At 43.1% G+C, this 18,766-nt stretch overlaps 1 protein-coding gene and 1 long non-coding RNA gene across 5 annotated transcripts in view; one reads left to right on the top strand and one right to left on the bottom strand.

The window, feature by feature from the left end:
- Positions 1 to 18,766, top strand: part of LOC110328109 — a 78,064-nt gene that overhangs the window by 45,354 nt on the left and 13,944 nt on the right. Inside the window, exon 2 of the long non-coding RNA XR_002380857.1 lies at positions 12,859 to 13,443. This is a non-coding gene — a long non-coding RNA (uncharacterized LOC110328109). The remainder of the gene's footprint in view (positions 1 to 12,858; positions 13,444 to 18,766) is intronic.
- Iqch (IQ motif containing H) overlaps positions 1 to 18,766 on the bottom strand; it is a 184,620-nt gene that overhangs the window by 23,548 nt on the left and 142,306 nt on the right. For 3 of the 4 annotated variants that reach the window (XM_021207472.1, XM_021207470.1, XM_021207469.1), the window contains exon 18: positions 7,356 to 7,526. In XM_021207472.1, coding sequence (XP_021063131.1) covers positions 7,356 to 7,526 — 171 coding nt within the window. The remainder of the gene's footprint in view (positions 1 to 7,355; positions 7,527 to 18,766) is intronic. The other variant, XM_021207473.1, reaches the window with a different exon arrangement.

The raw sequence follows: 18,766 nt of genomic DNA on the forward strand, positions 1-18,766 counted from the left end.
AGCTCTGGCTCAGCTGGCTCGATTTCACCATGCCAGGCCATGCAATATACCTGCCTTCTTAGTGAAGGCCCAGGAGCCAGACTTTGCACATGGATGTGAAGTACAAACACACTGGATTTTACTGTGGTGGTTAAGCATGCAATTGTGTGGTAATTACTATGAATTTACAAAGCAATTTTTGTTATTTTTGTCTTCTAAACTTATGCTACCTTAGTATATAAATAAGCACAACCAATATTATGCCACAGTCAATGAGAGAGGTAGGAAAGTACCTGGAAGGCAGAACACACTCCATACCGTACTTCTTGAAAAAGCACAAAACAGTTCATAGCCCAACAGAATGTGACTGCTGGGTGTCAGTGAGACCAGGGCACTTCTTGGTGAAAACAAACTATTGTCGCCCCCTTTCCCAATCCTGAGCGTAAAATGCATGAAGAATCAGAAAAAAACTAAGGATATGTAATAGATCTCTTAGTTGCGGCTTCTTTTCCATTATTAAAACACCCTAGCCCATTACTTTAGTACCCAGGAGTTCTGGAGATGAGGAACAAGCAGAATTTCACCATGGACAGGACATAAGGAGTCAGGAACACTGTGGCTCAAAACCTGTGAGGCCATCGACCATCTATGTGGTTTGAACTTCACATTTAACGGAAATCTGATAAACAGTACATACTATTTTTGTCACTATTCATTTGAAAGGATTTTAGACTATAAATAAATATAATTACCTACACTATCCCTTCTTCTACTGGTACCACTTGTCTCCTGGGATTCTGACCATCTCCACAAGATTTATTGTATTTCCTCAAACCAGTGTCCTACTCAGAAGTCCTCAGAGTTATTTCCTTGCCTTCAAGCTGAAACCCAGAGCCCAGCTTAGTGGGCAGACTCTTTTTTTTAAAACTTATTTTATTAGATATTTTCTTCATTTACATTTCAAATGCTATCCCGAATGTCCCCTATACCCTCCCCCCACCCTGTTCCCCTGCCCACCCACTCCCACTTCTTGGCCCTGGCGTTCCCCTGTATTGGGCATATAAAGTTTGCAAGACCAAGTTGCATCTCTTCCCAGCGATGGCTGACTAGGCCATCTTCTGCTACATATGCAGCTAGAGACACGAGCTCTGGGGGTACTGGTTAGTTCATATTGTTGTTTCACCTATAGGGTTGCAGACCCCTTCAGTTCCTTGGATAATTTCTCTAGCTCTTCCATTGGGGCCTCTGTGTTCTATCCTATAGATGACTGTGGGCATCCACTTCTATATTTGCCAGGCATAATCAGCCACCAAACACAGACACTATTGCATATGACAGCAAGATCTTGCTGGCAGGATCCTGACATAGCTGTCCTGTGAGGCCATGCCAGGGCCTGTGGGCAGACTCTTAAAGAGCCTCAGTGCGCTGCTCGAACCTCTGCCTTCTGGCTCTTCTGAGGGAACCACAGGTCTCTTCAGACATTCTCCCCTTTACTGGAGGCTTTCCCTTCATGTCTACTCATTGACTACCCTAGAAAGGCCAAGTTCCATGTGCCTTTAAGTAGCCTCCTAACCCTAGCAGGCTGTCGACTCTCTGGAGCAGTCACTCTCAGGACTCCTGGTGATGGCCTTGTGGATTTTATTTGTGAAAATGTATGTTGTGTTCATGTTTTAGTATATGCACTGTTCATTTTTAGAAAAAGATGACTCATGGTTTTAAGTGATTTGATCTTTTCCGTACTCTCCGTTACTTACTCAGCCATCTGGGAAACCTGTCCTATGTCTACTCAGGATTCCTTTTAAACTCTACAACTCCCTCACGATCACCCAGTATCACTGACATGGAAGATCTCAGACACATGGAACGGCAGTGGGTAACACATTCCAGAAAGCAATTTAGTCCCAGGTACATGGCTCTCCCTCTGAAAAGAGTGTTCTGGAGCTTCAGCCAGGCTTCTTCAGGAAGGAACTGAAGCGCTCAGGAACCCAAGCCCCTGACTCTGAGCCAATGCAAGGCTGGCTAAACATAGGTTGCAAGTTTGACAGCCTGCACATTAAACCTTGGCTTCCCCAAGGTTGCTCGGTAATCTTTAACATGTGCTTACCTTCTCTTAACCCAAATTTTCATATCTAAAAATAAACGTAATCATTCCTGCCTAATATATTAGGTTATGAACAAATTCATGTGAAGGTCTTAGCAGAGTATGTGTGGGTTAGGCTTAGTGCACAGGTTAGGCTTGCTGCCCTCACCCTGAGCTCTGTGGCAGAGCCAGGCACTGCTCTTCATAACCCTGGAGCTCTTGGTCACTTGTCCCATCCATGCTTTGTGTGTTGGATGAGAAACCTGAATTTACTTCTAGTTGATTCTTGCTGAGTGTTAACTGGTATAGCTTAGTGATCACGGAAAAAGTCTTAGGTATGGCCTGTCATAACAGTATTACCCCTTCTAGCAGTTTCTGCAACAATAAACCCCACTAAGGACCTTTTCAAGAAAGGATGCAGTGTGGAGAGATTGGCCTTTCCTGTTTACTCCCATGGTGTATTCCCCCTTCTGTCTTCTGCAGGGCGTAAGGCTGCAAGCAAGTCTTCCTACAGACAACCCCACTCTCTAGGACCCATAAACTCAATCTGCTCAGGGGACCTCGAGGCTTACTTAGCACTTACTTATTTACAGCTAAGGAAACTGAGGCCAGAGTGAAGCTCAGAATTCATGATCCATGACTCCCAGACCAATACGCTCCACTTCAAATTCCCACTGGCTACATCTGGAGTGTGTGGGGATCTCAGAACATTAGCCTTCCCATGAAAATGAGAAGAAACAGCACACGAACATTACCAGTGCTAGGCTAGTCTTATTAAAAACCACCTTTCTAAATCACCATCTAACAAGAATGCTTCAAGCTAAATAAAAGAAGCCCAGAATACTCTTTTTCACTGGAGAATATAATTTTGCTTCAGCCACAATTTAAATTGATTTAGTTCTGAGCACAGCGTCTGAAGTGCGGAGCGCATTCTATTTTCACCATGATACTTGTTTTGACAGTGATGCATTTCAGTTGACATAGCTGAAATCCTTATGTAATAAATCTCTGCCTGAAAATTAATCATGTTTATAATATTCTGAGAATTAATAACACCCATTGCTCAAATCATTAACTTAAAAAAGGAGCTTCCAAAATCTGTTCTCGGCAGTAAGGGACCACAAATAAATGAATGTTTGATAAAATAATCCAAGTAGCAGTTTAACAAGCGTAAACTGGAATGTGGCTGCAATAACACAGAACTATTGTTTAAGGGTTGGCAGAGGCTGATGAGGTTCTTATCCCAGTTAGAAAGCAGGCATCCACATGCATAATGAACTGCTCTCTGAATTATTAATGTGTTGCTTATTTAGCCTCATCTGTCTAGAAGATAATGTATCCTAACTCTAATGAGTGATTGGTTTTGTACATAATTACAGTAGCAGCAGTAGTGGGGAAATGTGTGTCTTCAACGAAGGAGTTCTAAAAATAAAGTCATCACATAAACTCTGATGTGGTTGCATTCTATCAAAATCAAACCCGAAGCATTTGAGAATTCATAATAAATTACAGGAGACAGAGTCATTATTAACATCATAATTTAACACAAAGGTTTTACTTAATCATTCATTACAGATCATATCTGTTCAAACACGTATAAATGACTTGGGTTGTTTTAAGATGTTAGCAAAGATGATTTTTTTTTTTTTTATGGCCACTCAGGAACTGTGGTCTGGGAGGTCCAAGAAGTGGGGGGAAGAGTGGAAGTTGACATTAAAGGGGGATTACTTATGTTGATTTTGAAGTTAATTAAAATTTTTTAAAAATTAGCCTTTTGTGTGTGTATGTGTGTGAGTGTGTGTGAGTGTGTATATGTGAGTGAGTGTGTGTGAGTGTGTGTGTGTGTGTGTGTGTCCGCGTGCGTGCGCACGGGCCTAGGGCCTCCATGTGCACATGCATGTGAAGGCAGAGGCTGACACTGAATGTCTTCCTAAATCCATCTCTTCTTCTTTGAGACAGGGTTTCTCACTGCCTGGAGACTGTTGATCCGTCTAGGCAGCACTGCACCCAGATTTGCACAGGTGCTGGGTATTGACCCCAGGTTTCCATGCTTGTGAAGCAAACACTATACTTTCTAACCTATTACCCTACCCCCCTTTTTCTCCATAAAATGTGTATATCTGGGACTTCTCAGACTTTATTTATGCTGTCAAATGTATTTGGTTGGTTGGTTGGTTGGTTTGCTGATGGTAAGGAATCTGGATCAGGCCTGGGCATCTCTGAGTTCTCCTGAGAGTCTAGAACAGGTTATTTACTCATTTGTTTGTTTCTTTTCTCAACACAGCACATTATTAAAGGAATAGATGCAAACTAGGAGTATTTTACCTTACAGTTCTTAGTTCTGAATATACTGTCATGATCAGAGTGGGCTCATTAGAGATGCTATCCTTTCATAGTGACCTCCTTCAGTCTTCAAAGGGGGGGCTGATTGTGAGCCTGACACTAGCATAGTGTGTCCATACTTGCTTGGAAAGTTTCAGCTTGGCTGAAAATTGTACTGTGTACATATATGTACATGCTTTAAAAAAGAACTTAATGCATGTGTAATATGCCTGGGGCCTACCGCATAATAGTAGTTCAGGCTGGCAGAATCTATTGCTCTCTGAAATCTAAAGCACTTTATTCTCACACCAGAAACCCAGAATAGCCTTTTTGCCATGATTCTAGAAACATTTTATTTCTTTCAGCTTATAATGCTTTCCTATTTTGTGTAGGCAGTTTCTAAAAGTATCCAAAAGTCTTCACAGAGTTCCCATTCTTGGCCTCTAGCTAGGAATGACACCTAGAAGCAAGAGCGGGGAAATGAAAGGATGCTACTGATTCGAGGGGCAACCTCTGTTCCTATAGTTGGTAAACCTCAGCAGCAGCAGGTCTTAGGCCTGTCATCCTAGTGATAACAAAGGAGACTGTAATACAGAGAGGCGGGCCATGGAAGGCCTCACTAACCAAGCTAGGAAGAGCACAGGAGGCTGGGAAATGAAACCTCTAACCCTGGTCGAGTCACCAGCCAAAGGAGCCCATGGGAACCTCTAACCCTGGTTGAGTCACTAGTCAAAGGAGCCCATGGGAACCTCTAACCCTGGTCGAGTAACTAGTCAAAGGAGCCCATGGGAACCTCTAACCCTGGTTGAGTCACTAGTCAAAGGAGCCCATGGGAACCTCTAACCCTGGTTGAGTCACCAGTCAAAGGAGCCCATGGGAACCTCTAACCCTGGTCGAGTCACTAGTCAAAGGAGCCCATGGGAACCTCTAACCCTGGTTGAGTCACTAGTCAAAGGAGCCCATGGGAATACCCAAAAAATCTCAGGCTGTTGCCAGGACTATTGGTTACGCTCCACATCTTGACAGTAAGACCTTATTGCATTGAACACAAAGTCAAGCTTGTGCCTAACCACAGCCTTCACCCCTACTGACTCTTGTACACGCCACTGGAAGGTACTCTGCATGCTACCACTAACCCAGCTACAAACCCTGCAATCTACACCAATGATACTGCCTGCATGAGATGCTGGTGCAATGGTGGCACAAATATTGTGGGAGTAACCAACCACTCTTTGATTGTATTTAAGGTTCACTCCACGAGATAGAACCCATATCTGACAGTGCTCAGGTGGCTAAGAACCCAAGCCTGGATAAGCCATGGACCTAGGAAAAAAAAGTACTATTGTTCTGCTAAAGGGAAACAGCAATAAAATAACTCCTTAGGACATTCTGCTACACCTATAGGTCAGTGCCTCATTCAGCCATCATCAGAGAATCTGCTTTTTGCAGTAGATGGAAAATAACACAGAGACCCACAGTTGGATAATGTGAGTGAGAGACTTTGTAACACTCAGTCCTAAATGGGATCAAACTCCCTCCCCTAACAGGTTCAGGGAACTATGTGGAAGGGGAGGCAGAAAGGTCCTTGAGAGCCTTAGGGAATGGATGACTTCAAGGCAACTGTCTTTTAGACACAACAGGACTAATACACATATGAACTCAGAGAGACTATGGCAACATGGACAGGTTCAATCCAGACAGGGTTCCAGTGCTGAAATGGGGAAGTGGACAAAGGCTCCCACCTCTCTCACCAGGAAGCTATCTCCAGTTGATGTTCACTTGCAAGGGGAAAATTAGTTTCTCTAATGGAGTCTCACTTAAGGACACTTAACCACATGCAAGGGTAAGGGTGGCCCGGCCCAGCAGGAGACACCAGCACGAGACAAACTCAGTGATATTTTTCTCATGTGGCTTAGTTTGGGTATTTAAGAAAAAAAATCTTACTGGTCTTTTGCTTGTCTGGTATGGATTCTGATTTTGTGTTTCTATGGTTTTGTGTCTGGTTCTTTTATTTTTGTTTCCCTGTTTATTTATTTTCTAAGGAGACAAAAAAGGGGGGGTGTGAAGTTTTGATGGGAAGGAGGAGAGAGGGCTTGGGGGAGGGGAACCATAATCAATATATATTAAATGCCTTTTGTTTTTTATTTTTCAAAATAGGGTTTCTCTGTGTAGCCCTGGCTGTCCTGGAACTTGCTCTGTGAACCAGGCAGGCCTTGAACTCAGAGATCCCACCTGCTTCTGCCTCCAAGTGCTGAGACTAAAGGTGTGTGTCACCATGCCAGACTGAATTTTTTTTTTCTATTTAAAAAACAAATCCCAGGTAAAAATCACTTTTTACTTTGCAGCAATCTTCACTGTAGTTTTTAGGCCAAGGGGAAAGAAGGGAGACAAGGAATCTTAGGGGAGGTCTATCATTCTAGTGTGAGATGGTGGGGCAGATTGTAAGGTGGTATCTTCATGGAGGCAGAGTACAGGTAAGATCTGAAGCACTTTAGCAGCTAAAGTTATTGTAGCCCAGTTGTTGGCAGGGTGTGGGGCTAAGGAATGTCAGGCCTCTGGCTTGACCCTCCAAGAGAATGTACGGGGGAAGATCATCATATAGATGATCTTTAAATAGCTTCACCTGAAGACTCAGAGCAACCAAGTCTAGGGGTTTTGGGTCTAGGAGTCTAAGCTTAAAATGGAAATTTTGACTAGAAGAATAGGGGTGAGGGCTGTCAAAAATAGCTGGCTGTGTAGAGAAATATGAAGAGAACTGGGAGGTGCCCAAACAGAAAGCTGTGGCCTCTAGGCCTTCACACCCTGGTTCCTCTTCCTGGATGGCTGCTCCCTTTTTATGGCAAAGACTGTCACATTTATGGAATTTGATTTGAAAAGGCTCAGTGATCTCTCTGGTCCTTTAGTCTTGTTTTTTCTCACTTAGCAGTTGAGTACTGCTCAATGCCAAATCAACCAGAAAGAATCTGTTGCTCACCAGCTCTGCCTGGATGCTAAGGCGCTTCCTTTCCCTTTCTGAATCTTCATTAAAACGGGGCACTTCCAGGGTGCTCAGACTACAATTCAGATGACCATTTGTCAGGTAGAGGGTGAGCTGCGTCATGGCTAGCTGGTCACTGTAGGAGAGGTTGAGGCCTGTTGTCCATACCTGGTTAAAACATGAGTCAGAGAAGTCAGGGTAGGATGAGACAGGAGACGATAGAGAGCCATTCCACTCCCAACTAGATCGGTAGGCCAAACTAAACAAGTGGCCAATGAGATTCTTGGAGTAGATGTCTTTGCTTCTGTTTCCATATCACATAGCTGAGGGATGAAACTTGTTTCTTACATTAGAACATATGTGATTATGTAAGAAGTTAAAGACATGAAAATCATAGGCCAAGACAATCAACAAAGGTCTTGGTTCTCGGTGACTTCGTTTCTTTTGTTTGGCCTGTGGTTTGTCATTTCAGAGGAGGACAGGGCAACGTTCTCTACTGAGACTGAATAAAAGCTGAGGAGGGCGGTAACTAAATTGGAAAAGCGAGTGCAGACAGGATGGCGTAAGAAAGGAAAGTTTGCCTTGAGTTTGGAAAAAAACAATGTGATTTTTATCAGAACATTACAGACATAAGGTGTAAGCCTTAAGTGTGCTACCATTTTACGTTATCAGCCCGCAAATTCACAGTGCCCTCAACAGTGACCTGATGATAATAACATCTGGAATTATGAGTAGATTATAACAAAACAAAAATTTAAGTGCTGTGAAAAACAGCCAGGTTAGTTCCACATTTACTGTGGGCTAGGTGGATAATCGAGTGGTGGCTATTAATTTATTAATTTATTAATTTATCAATTTATTTGACAGATACCTACTGAGCATCTACTATGTCTTTAACTGGCAGTGACAAAAGTAGGTCACGTGCTACCTTCTCCTTTTCCTTTAAGGTGATTCGTCATTTTAAGACTCCCATGAGATACCTAGAATCCAACTTAGTTGAATGATTATGGCAGATCATGCAAGTCACTAGAGAGTCAAAAATATAAAGGCCTAGGTCATGCTCTCAAGATGGCAAATCCACATATGCTCAGTGAATCACAGCTCAGTGTAATGTGCACTGTAACAATGATTATGGACGTAGAAAGGACAGACTGGGTTTGGCTGGTGGAGTCCAGGCTGCCTCTGAAGGTGACATTTGAGTTTTAAACTAGTAATAAAGCCTTGCTTTGCATGGACCAAGAACATCTGGTGTGAACACAGACTTCTCTGCTCTTTCTAGGTACTTTAAAAACTACAAGCCAGCCGGGCAGTGGTGGCACATGCCTTTAATCCCAGAACTCGAGAGGCAGAGGCAGGCGGATTTCTGAGTTTGAGGCCAGTCTGGTCTACAGAGTGAGTTTCAGGGCAGCCAGGGCTACACAGAGAAACCCTGTCTCAAAAAAGAAAAAAAAACAAAAAAACAAAAAAAACCTACAAGCTGTGCTACAGATAAAGAAACAGGTTCAGGATGTACCTAAGTCTCCACAGTAAGGGGTGGCACTTAGATTCTAATCATTTCTGCCTGGCCCCAAGCCCACCCTCCTCTCATGCACCTCTGGAGGAGAGGGTATTGATGCTGTACCAATCCTCCAGTCAAATTAAAAGTCAGAGTTGCAGAGAATCAGAACGTGTTCTTGTTTAATGCAGCCTATGCCATGGAAGTGTCTTGTGGAGAAAACATAAAGTATTGTATTTCTGGAGCATGCTGTAATTATCAGTAATGCATTTTCACCGTAGGAAGTTGGAAACTAACACATTTTCATGAAGATTTGATTAAATATTTTTTCCTCTTAGAAGGCCTACAAGTGTCCCACTCACCAACTCTGTATGTTAAAATACATAATACATCTATCTGCCCTAGAGTGGACTCCTCTCTCACAAATCTAGCAGTGAGTGACTTGAGTAAGCATTGAATGTAAATGACATCATTATAAGAATATTAAGGGGTCAAGCTGTCAAGGCCCCTTGCTAAACTGAAGCTAATTTCAGGATCATATTCTCACAGTAATCCTCTTTCATAACAACAAATAAATCACATTTGCAACAATTGTTAAAAACTAACTGCCAAGTATCTGCTGCAGTTGTAAACATGCTATTTGTCAACTTAAATCTTTCCTGCTGTACAGAATTACATGTAAATCAGATGGGGACAGCTCCTGTTCCCTATGAGGAGAAACTGAACTCGCTGTTCCTACATGTCCCTTTCCAGAGTTTCTCTTCTCATGCTTTGGTGCTCTTGTTCAAAAAGAGATACACAAAACGTTACTGATGTTTTTGTTAACTATATTGATGTTTTGGTGATAAGGCTTTTGATAAGAAAGCAGCATAGCATAGAGAAAGACAGGACCACGGTGTGGAGCGCCTTGTATAGCCTCATACGCAGCAAACGATTAGACTTGTACGATGCTCTCAGTTTCAGTGTCCTTAAGGATCGGGGCAGGTACAAACAGCAATGCCTACCATGTGGGGTTCTGAAAAACAAACAAAACCCCAAACACACATAAAATTGCCTGATAAAGTTGAATACAAATGCTACTTATACTAAGAAGTCTCTTTAAGTGAACAGATTCCTCAATGAGCACAGTGGTGCAAGCCCATGATCTCAGCACTCAAGAGGCTGAATCAAACAAAGATTACAAGTTCAAGGCCAGCCTAGACTAACAGTGGGAAATGCTGTCTTTTAAAACGAGTCTTAGGAGGCAGACTTTGTGTGACGATCAGATGGCACCATTTCCTAACCGCTTTGGCCGTGGTGGCGGGCACTACTTTAGTTCCAGTCTACTTGTGAGGGTACTGAGACCGAAAGCCGCTTCACAGTTTACCTGAGGTGGTAGGGCATGGCCAGGCTCTGCATTTGCTAGAGGTTCGTGTTTTTGCTTCCCCAGGCTGCCCTAACCCCCTGGTTCTGAAAGGAAATAGGACACATTTCCTGAAGCCTCTTCCTCAACAGCAGGCTTGTCTGATTTGCTCAGATAATTGTTCCATTTTCCACCTGGTTTTTCATGCTGAAAACATTTTCCAAGACATGCTTGTTTGTGTAAAGGGGTTCCAATCTCCCCCTCTAGATTGCTGGTCCTTTAGGGGAGGCTGCTAAGTCTTTGTCTTCTCGCAGCCCCCAGTGTGTGGGGTATGGTTGGTGAGGCAGAATCCACACTCTATTCCAGTACCACACTGTGAACACCTCTAGAGCCATTCAGGAGCAGGACTCTGGGGCCTCTTAGGGCTGAGTCCAGAGTCAGATCAACCAAATAGTCCTCTCTGCTTCCTTGGTACATGTCTCATCTTCTTACTGTCTCTTACTTAACCTTATTTTTGAATGTGAAATTCAATGTTAACTTTAAAAACTTACAGTTTCCTGTAGTGGACACTCATGTCACAAGTGAGCCACGACAGTGGCCTGTACATAAACCACTCTGAGAGGGGATAAGGACAATGGTGGTGACTTTGACATGACTTGCTATGATGCCTTGTAATGACTAGCCCGAGGATTAATTGATTAGATTTGAAGGTAAGGATAGGGCAGGAAAGACTCTTTTTTTAAGATCACCCACTATGATCAGTTTACTTTATAAATGGAGCAACTCTGACATAGGTGGTAAGGTGGTTCTCTCTGAGTCACAGCTAAGCATCAAAGGTGCAGAAGAACCTACAAGTCCTAGTTCTTGTCACATGGTAACTGTTTGCTTGATGCTTTTCAAAAATGATCTTGCTGAAAATAGCAAGAATGCTAGGGAAACTCACACCACAGCCTTAAGAACACAAACAATACCAACTGCATTACTTGCAATACTGAAAACCTACAGCTTTCCAGCATTTGGGCATTAGATAAGAAAATTACAATATATCCAAGTGATGAGATAGTATGTAATATTATTATGAGAGATGATGATTGTGAATAACATGAAGATACTGTGTGTACAAAAAGGAGGATAAGCATTCACATAAGCAACATATCTTGAGCTTTGCAAAAATAGTACACAAAAGACCAGATGAGAATATTAGGACATGTTAACTATCAGTGTCAATATTAGCAGAATCGTAACTGCACTTTCATGAATCTTCTCAGACACATTCAGGATATGCATCATCTAACATGGTAACTGCCAGCACATGCAGCCACTGGGCACTTGAAACATTGCTGGTACACATGCTGGATCTCCAAGACTGAAGCGATAAAAAGGAATATCTCATGATTTGATACTAATGAATACTGAAATACTACTACTCTGGTTATGATGGGTTAAGTAAAAATGTTAACTTATTTTCAGCTCTTTGTTAACTTGTAAACGTGTGATTACTTGAAAATTATATTTATGCATATGTCTTAACAATCTCTAATCCACTGCACCTTTACCAAAGAGGAGGGCCCAGGGTAGGGAAGAGGAGGCCCCAGCTCTCCACCTCCCTAGACATTGTGCCTGGATTTAGAGAACTAACACAAGCCAGAATTGTTCTGCTCCCCAGTTCTTTTCAGACAACCACGTGCTCCTGTGTGAGAAGGGGTGGGAGAGACTTAATATAAAGCCCCTTTTGCCTTAGGTACTCTGGGCAGATGGAGGCGGCCTGCTCACCCCTGCTGCTTCTGCCTCTTTCTGGTGACAGGCAGAATGGATGGGTAGTAGAGCATACAGATGTGGGCAGCTGTGCTTTGGTCCTACATTCTGTAATTGTCTTCAAGTGCAAGTCAAGTTCCATGGCCAGGAGCTTTGTCTTGCTTCTTGCTAGCTGCCTTTTGTGAGTCTGAGGGTAAAAATGAGACTGAGAGACAAGTATCGAAGAACCAGAATTTGTAAGCTTTAAGAATCTAGAGCAAAAACTGAAGGAAAGTCATCCAGTGACTGTCCCACCTGGGGATCCATCCCATATACAGTCACCAAACCCAAACACTATTGTGGATTCCAACAAGTGCTTGCTGAAAGGAGCCTGATATAGCTGTCTCCTGAAAGGCTCTGCCAGTGCCTGACAAATACAGAAGTGGAGGCTCACAGCCATCCATTAGACTAAGCACAGGGTCCCCAATGAAGGAGCTAGAGAAAGAACCCAATGAGCTAAAGGGGCTTGCAGCCCCATAGGAGGAACAACAATATGAACTAACCAGTACCCCCACCCCCACCCAGAGCTTCCAGGGACTAAACCACCAACCAAAGAGTACACATGGAGTGACTCATGGCTCCAGCCGCATATGTAGTAGAGGATGGCCTTGTGGGACATCAGTGAGAAGAGAGGCCCTTTGTCTTGTGAAAGCTCGATGCCCCAGTGTAGGGGAATGCCAGGACAGGAAATTGGGAATGGGCTAGTGAGCAGCGGGAGGGGGATTAGATGGGGGGAATTGGAGGGGAAACAAGGAAAGGGGTTAAAATTTGAAATGTAAATAAACTATCTAATAAAAAAGGAAAAAAAGAATCTACAGATGTTTCTACAAACTGATCTTAACATTTTCACCCCCTTCTCTTTTCTGTAGGGAAACTGAGGCTCTGAGCAGTTAAGAGGCCAATGATCCAGGTTTATGCCTCCAGTGTCTGAGATACAATTAAGTCACCTCTTTGGGTGACATTTCCCTTGACTCAAGCTTATGGTCAGGTGGCCCTCCCCTCCATTGCCTCCCGACATGTCTGTGACGCTACCTAGGACTGTGAAGATTTACCATCTGGTGGAAAATTAAAAAAAAAAAAAGACTTATTCTGCAAATTGACCAAGCTTAAGAGATACAGCACTGAGAATTCACCCACTACAGAGCTGGTACCAGGCCTTCAGAGTAAGCTGTGATGTATAGCCATTCTCCTTAGCAGCCTGTTTGACTGACGGATGTAGGAATGACCGCCCTTACCCATGTTTTGGTTCAGATTTATGGTTCTAAATCTGATGAAAAATCTATTATTGGACCATTTGATTCTTCCTAGAGAAAGGCCAAACCACCTGTCAAACCCATGAGCAACACTCAGTGGCTAAGCTGAAGAAGCCAGGTTCGATGTCTAGCTCCGCTGGGGGTGGCAGAGTCCACCTGTGGGGAGGATGAGGATTCTTGTATTCTTCTGGCTTGACTATGGTGAGGAAAGGACTTATTTTCCACATACTACTAAGTGGCAAGAAAGGACTTGTGGCTTAACTGTCTCTAGTTCATTGCACTTTACCAAAGCGGAGGGCCCAGTGTGGGGAGAGGATACAATATCAGAGGCTGGGAATTTGTTGGACAGTGTTGAGTAGAGAGGAATGACATGTTCCGGTGTCTATTTTTGAAGAGCTGGTATGCATTAAGAGAAGGAACTATGACTGTCAAGGATGGAGACATGAGTTCAGTCAGGATGACACTGCCATAGAAGTTTGGGTTACAGATGGCAGTGGAAAGACCAGAATGGGAACCATTAAGGGTGAAAGGACACAGACACATCTCAAAATTAGATCTCAGAGGACATCCTGATGGGTCTCGTGTGGGACATGTGACAAAAAGAAGAGTCAGAGAATCAAAGATATCTTAAATTTCTCCAGAAAAATAGAAGGACTATTTCCCAGTAGAGCAGATTAAGGACGAGTTACAGGGTAAATCCAGGCTTCAGGGTTAGGTTTGTTCAGCTTGGGATACTTCTGTTGGACAATGTTTTGGTGGACAGGATGAGAGCTAAGGCACGTCTTCTTTCTCACTGTATTTCAGGAGCATGTGTTGGGCTATACTGTAGGCTTAAAGACAAATCGGGCCCTGGTAAGGAGGCATCTCATCTCTGATGTCATTCTTGAGACAGGTGAGGCCCATAGCCTTATCTAAGAGACTGTGGTAGAGACCAGTCATCCATCCTGCTTCTCACCATGGTTTGGTCAACATGCACTAAGCTTGCGAAGATAGGACGCTAAGTAGGGAGAGAGAAGCAGCTGAGGGTAAAGAAGACTAAAGAGGATAGTGGTTTAACAGAGGCACGTGACCCCCTGGAATGAGACCTTGGACCAGAGTTACAAGGACTCGCTGAAGACGCCAGTCTTTCTTCTGCTGTCTGTCTGGTCTCTAGCAATTTTGTTCCCTCTCTCTGGCCCTACTTCCTTGTCTATTAACACAAGCCAAAGGCAGTGACTGCATCTTAACGGTAGAGTATTTGCCTAGCACACATGAGGTCTTAGGTTCAATCACTGATACTGCCAAATCAAACCAAACACAGTGGGCCTAATGGCATGGGTCCCTGTGGTCTGTAATGAGGTGACTACGTGAGGCTATTACTGTAGGGCCTGGCAGACCCAAGTCTGTTTGTTCCCATGATCATTCTTCTCATAGGACTTTGGAGACAGTTTGATAGTCAGGGTAGTAGGAGGTCTCAGTTGCTGGACTCTGACTTTTATATATTTGCCTTCATCTCTGACACAGGGAGCAGAATAGGCCCCAGCATTTCCAAAATCATGAAGTAGTGTTCTCTTTGCCGTAGTAAATGACATCTCTCCCCATCTTGGATTATTAAAATGTCAGACAGCATTGAGTGCTCCATGTGGTAGATATACCTGACACTTAATTTTTAAATAAGTGGGTACACTGCACTGACAGAATTTTCAATTCGTAAATATGATTGTGATATTTTAGTAAGAGTTGTTTGCATTGCATTAAAACAAATCCATAGACAGAGAACAGCTGCCTCTTGGCCTGTTGCCACCTAGTGGCCATTTCTGGGATAGCCCATTGTCTTCTAGAAGTCTCTAAGAGATGGGAGCAGTCCCTAACCAGACTACCTGATCAACAACTGAAACTTCTGGAGTCCCTCCTGAAGTACTTCCCCATGCTTCTATTAATATTGTTTGCCCTTCGGGCATGACAAATTACATCTCCATAAGGCCATCTTTAAACAGCTAAAGCATCCATCCTTGGACATCTCCCGCCCTACTCCAGTCCTTGTTTTGGTTCTTAGAGTCTATAGGGCCAGAGGCAGTAAAGCACCTGAGTCCTGGCCCTTAGCAGTCAGGGCCAAATAACCCAGAATGCCTCCGCCTCCGTGATTTGCAAACGTTTACATATATAGATTTAAAATATTTACATTTTTAAAAATAGTTAATGGCAGCTGGGCAGTGCTGGTGCACACCTTTAGTCTGTACTTGAGAGGCAGTGGCAGGCTTATCTCTGTGAGTTTGGGTCCAGCTTGGTCTATGGAGTGAGTTCCAGGAGAGCCAGAGCTACACAGAGAAACCCTGTTTTTTGGAAAAACAGACAAACAAACAAACAAACAAAAACCAAGAAAAAACAAAAAAGTTAATGACTTCCAAAAATGAAAATTTGGAATAAAATAATAAATATTTAAAAAGTGTCCACAAAGTAAAATATGTAAGTCAAGTGTAACAACACTCTTTAAGAAGGGATGCTGAAATCAGATTCCATTCGAGTGCATTTGGACCTGACAGGATGAGGACAGGTGAAACATCTGTCAAGCCGGAAAGGCTCTTGGTGCCATGGGCTCTGAGGCAGTTCTAGCCTGGAAGCACAGAATGACCTCATCGCCCCCTGACAACTGTGGGAGGTGGACAGACTCTCTCAGCTCCTGTCATTCAGTGAGGAACTAACTGGGGGCGGAGCCCAAGTTCATAACCCTTAGTCTCACTCATCTGCAACACTAGTTACCAGCATCAATAAACCAGCTTTCTCTGTGGCACTAGGAACTTTTCTGCCACATTAGAAATTCTTTCAGGATATGCCAAAATCACACTAGAAATTGATTGATTTGGTTCTCTAAAATGAAAAAAAGAATTGAAGTTTAAACCTGCAGCAGCAGCAGCAGCTACACTGTTTCTCACTTTAAAAAAAAAATCACAATTTTAAGTACACTCTTGCATTTTCTGTTTCCTACTCTGGGCTTCTGTCATCACAATTTATGATCCTTCTTGTGTTATTAAAAACTGATGGCCTAATTGGTATTATTTATAATCTTAGTGTACAGAATTACACACTCATTTTGCTTTCTTTTGTTTCTGCTTAAGTATTTTCTTGCCTTTTTATGGCTTTTTGGAAGTCCATTTTCTTATTTGGAAATTGATCACTAAGCATTAGCAAACATGAAAATCTAATTTTTCATAACCAGTTTTTATAGGACTATTGATTGTTTGCCCCTGCGTGTGATTCAGAGAAGGAATCCCACATTCCATGCGCTGGTGAGTGACTTTCAGGCCGTAAATATCCGGACTGGTGGATGACTGGCTTCTCTGAAAAGTGGCCTTTATAATGTGCTTTAGGTGACCTCTGAAAGGCTTGCTTTGTGGGAGTGTTCAAAGCAGAAGAGCTCTTGTTGTGGAGCAGGGAGGGTTTGTGTGTGCAGTCCTTGTGTGCAATGCAAGGCAGGTTCTGGGTGAGGAGGAGGGCACATACACATACACATACACATACACATACACATACACATACACATACACATACACATACACATACACAGGCCTCAGGCCTCACAACGCATCCCAGCACCGTCCCCTCTCCTCCCAAGGCTACTCTGCAGCCCCAGTCAACCATAGTCTCCTATCAACAATAATTCTGGTTGCAGACTACATAGGCAAGAAACATGGATTGTGAAAGTGATGGCTTTAGAGTTCGTCTGGTCCAGCTGCTTCAGAGCCTAGGGGCAAGGCTCTGACAAGGAAGAGGCATGGATGAGAGCAGAGTTCAGACCACAGTTGAATGTCCTTGGTGGTAAATCCAAGGCTAGTTTATTTAAGTTTGAGCCATTCCAAGAACGAAAATGAGACCAAGAACAGAAGCCTGTTCTTCCATGTCTGTGTCCCAACTAACACCTAGCATGACCCTTGATAGAAGTCATGCCAATCAATATGTCTTCATTGGATAATTAAACTAAACAACATGAGAAGAGATCTTAGTTAAATCCTCAAAAGCTAAACTTACACTGTGTTACACTGTGACCCATAGATTCCACTAGTGGGCATGTAATGCAAAGAAAGGAAAACATATTTCTGCAAAAACTTGCATGAATGCTCAAAGCAAAGATCATTGTCTTTCCATCTCTGAGAAGAGGTTAAGAACAAAAGTCCAGAGCAAACAACTGAGCTATCATGTCTGCCCTAACTCTGCCTCTGGCCGTCGGTACTTAAGAAGGATCAGGATCCAAAGAGCTCTGTGTCATCCAGGCTCTTTCAGTGAAAAGTAGAAGCAGTTATTATCCTGGTGGAAAAACAAAATGTGGTATAGCCATACAAAAGAATACTACTGAACCATAAAAAAGAATGATTGGTACAACCAATACTTGCTACCACATGACTGAACTTTGACAACACAGTACATCGAAGAAAAGTCACAAAAGACCACCCACTGTATGATCACACTTACATGAGATGTCTAAGATAATGAAATCCATAGAGACAGAAAGTAGTTCACAGTGGCTGAGGGGGAGAGGGATGGGAAATGGCTGCTAATCGTTCTATAGTCATTGGATGGGGAGGAGTGAAATAAGTGTAAAATTTGATAAAGGTGATGGTTGTGCAAGTCTAAATACATGCAGAACTACTAAGTACCTCTTTGGGGAAGTGACCTTTATGGCATAAGGTATATCAATAAAGTTGTTACCCACACATCTATTGTAGTATAGACAGTTGCATAATCTGTGTGTCCCTTATTTGACTGTGGTTGGGTATAGATGATAACTGAATAAACAGGTCTATGATAAACTACCTCTCAAGTGGCCTTCTGAGTTTGCCTTAGCTACTTTTCAAGTCAGAACCTAATAAAACTTTGCTATGTATGTCCAACAAATATCCATCATATACACTAAAGATAACTAGTGACCCACAATACACACAGGACTTAATAAGCAGCCATGGAACAGAGGAGATAACTCATTAGCATCATATCATAAGCATAGTATCTGACAGGCTGAATGTACTCTAAGGACACAGTGTCACTCTCCCAAAAGCCAGACAACTTCTTCCTGCTCTGAATCACAGGCTTTTATTTTGTGTCAACTTCTAGGTGGGGCACCATCAGATCCACAAGGCAGGCAGGGCTGGTCAGACTGGCTAACACATGACCTAGGAAAGCTGTGCCCAAGACACACCTTCCACCTTCTCTCCCTGCTCACTCGCCACACTGCATCTCCCACCCCAAGTGTCTATGTCCTCCACAGGGAGCCTTCTCATCCCCATCACATTAACCCAGTAATTTACTAAATCCTGAATGATCTGGTGTGGAGGCAGGGCTCCTAGGCGGCATGTTTATCAGGGTGCGGCCTTTGGAGGCTGGTTATCTGGAAAACAACCTGAATTCCACGTTGCCTTTACTGCCTTTAGCATCTTCTGTTTGAAAGAATGAGCATTCTATCAAGACAACATGTCATCATTTTTATGGCTGTGGTGTTTAGGAAACTTTCCATTTGATCTCATGTAGGGCAGACAACAGAAAGGAAATGTGG

Source organism: Mus pahari, chromosome 10 (genome assembly GCF_900095145.1).
Source record: "Mus pahari chromosome 10, PAHARI_EIJ_v1.1, whole genome shotgun sequence".
NCBI classification, from domain to species: Eukaryota; Metazoa; Chordata; class Mammalia; order Rodentia; family Muridae; genus Mus; species Mus pahari.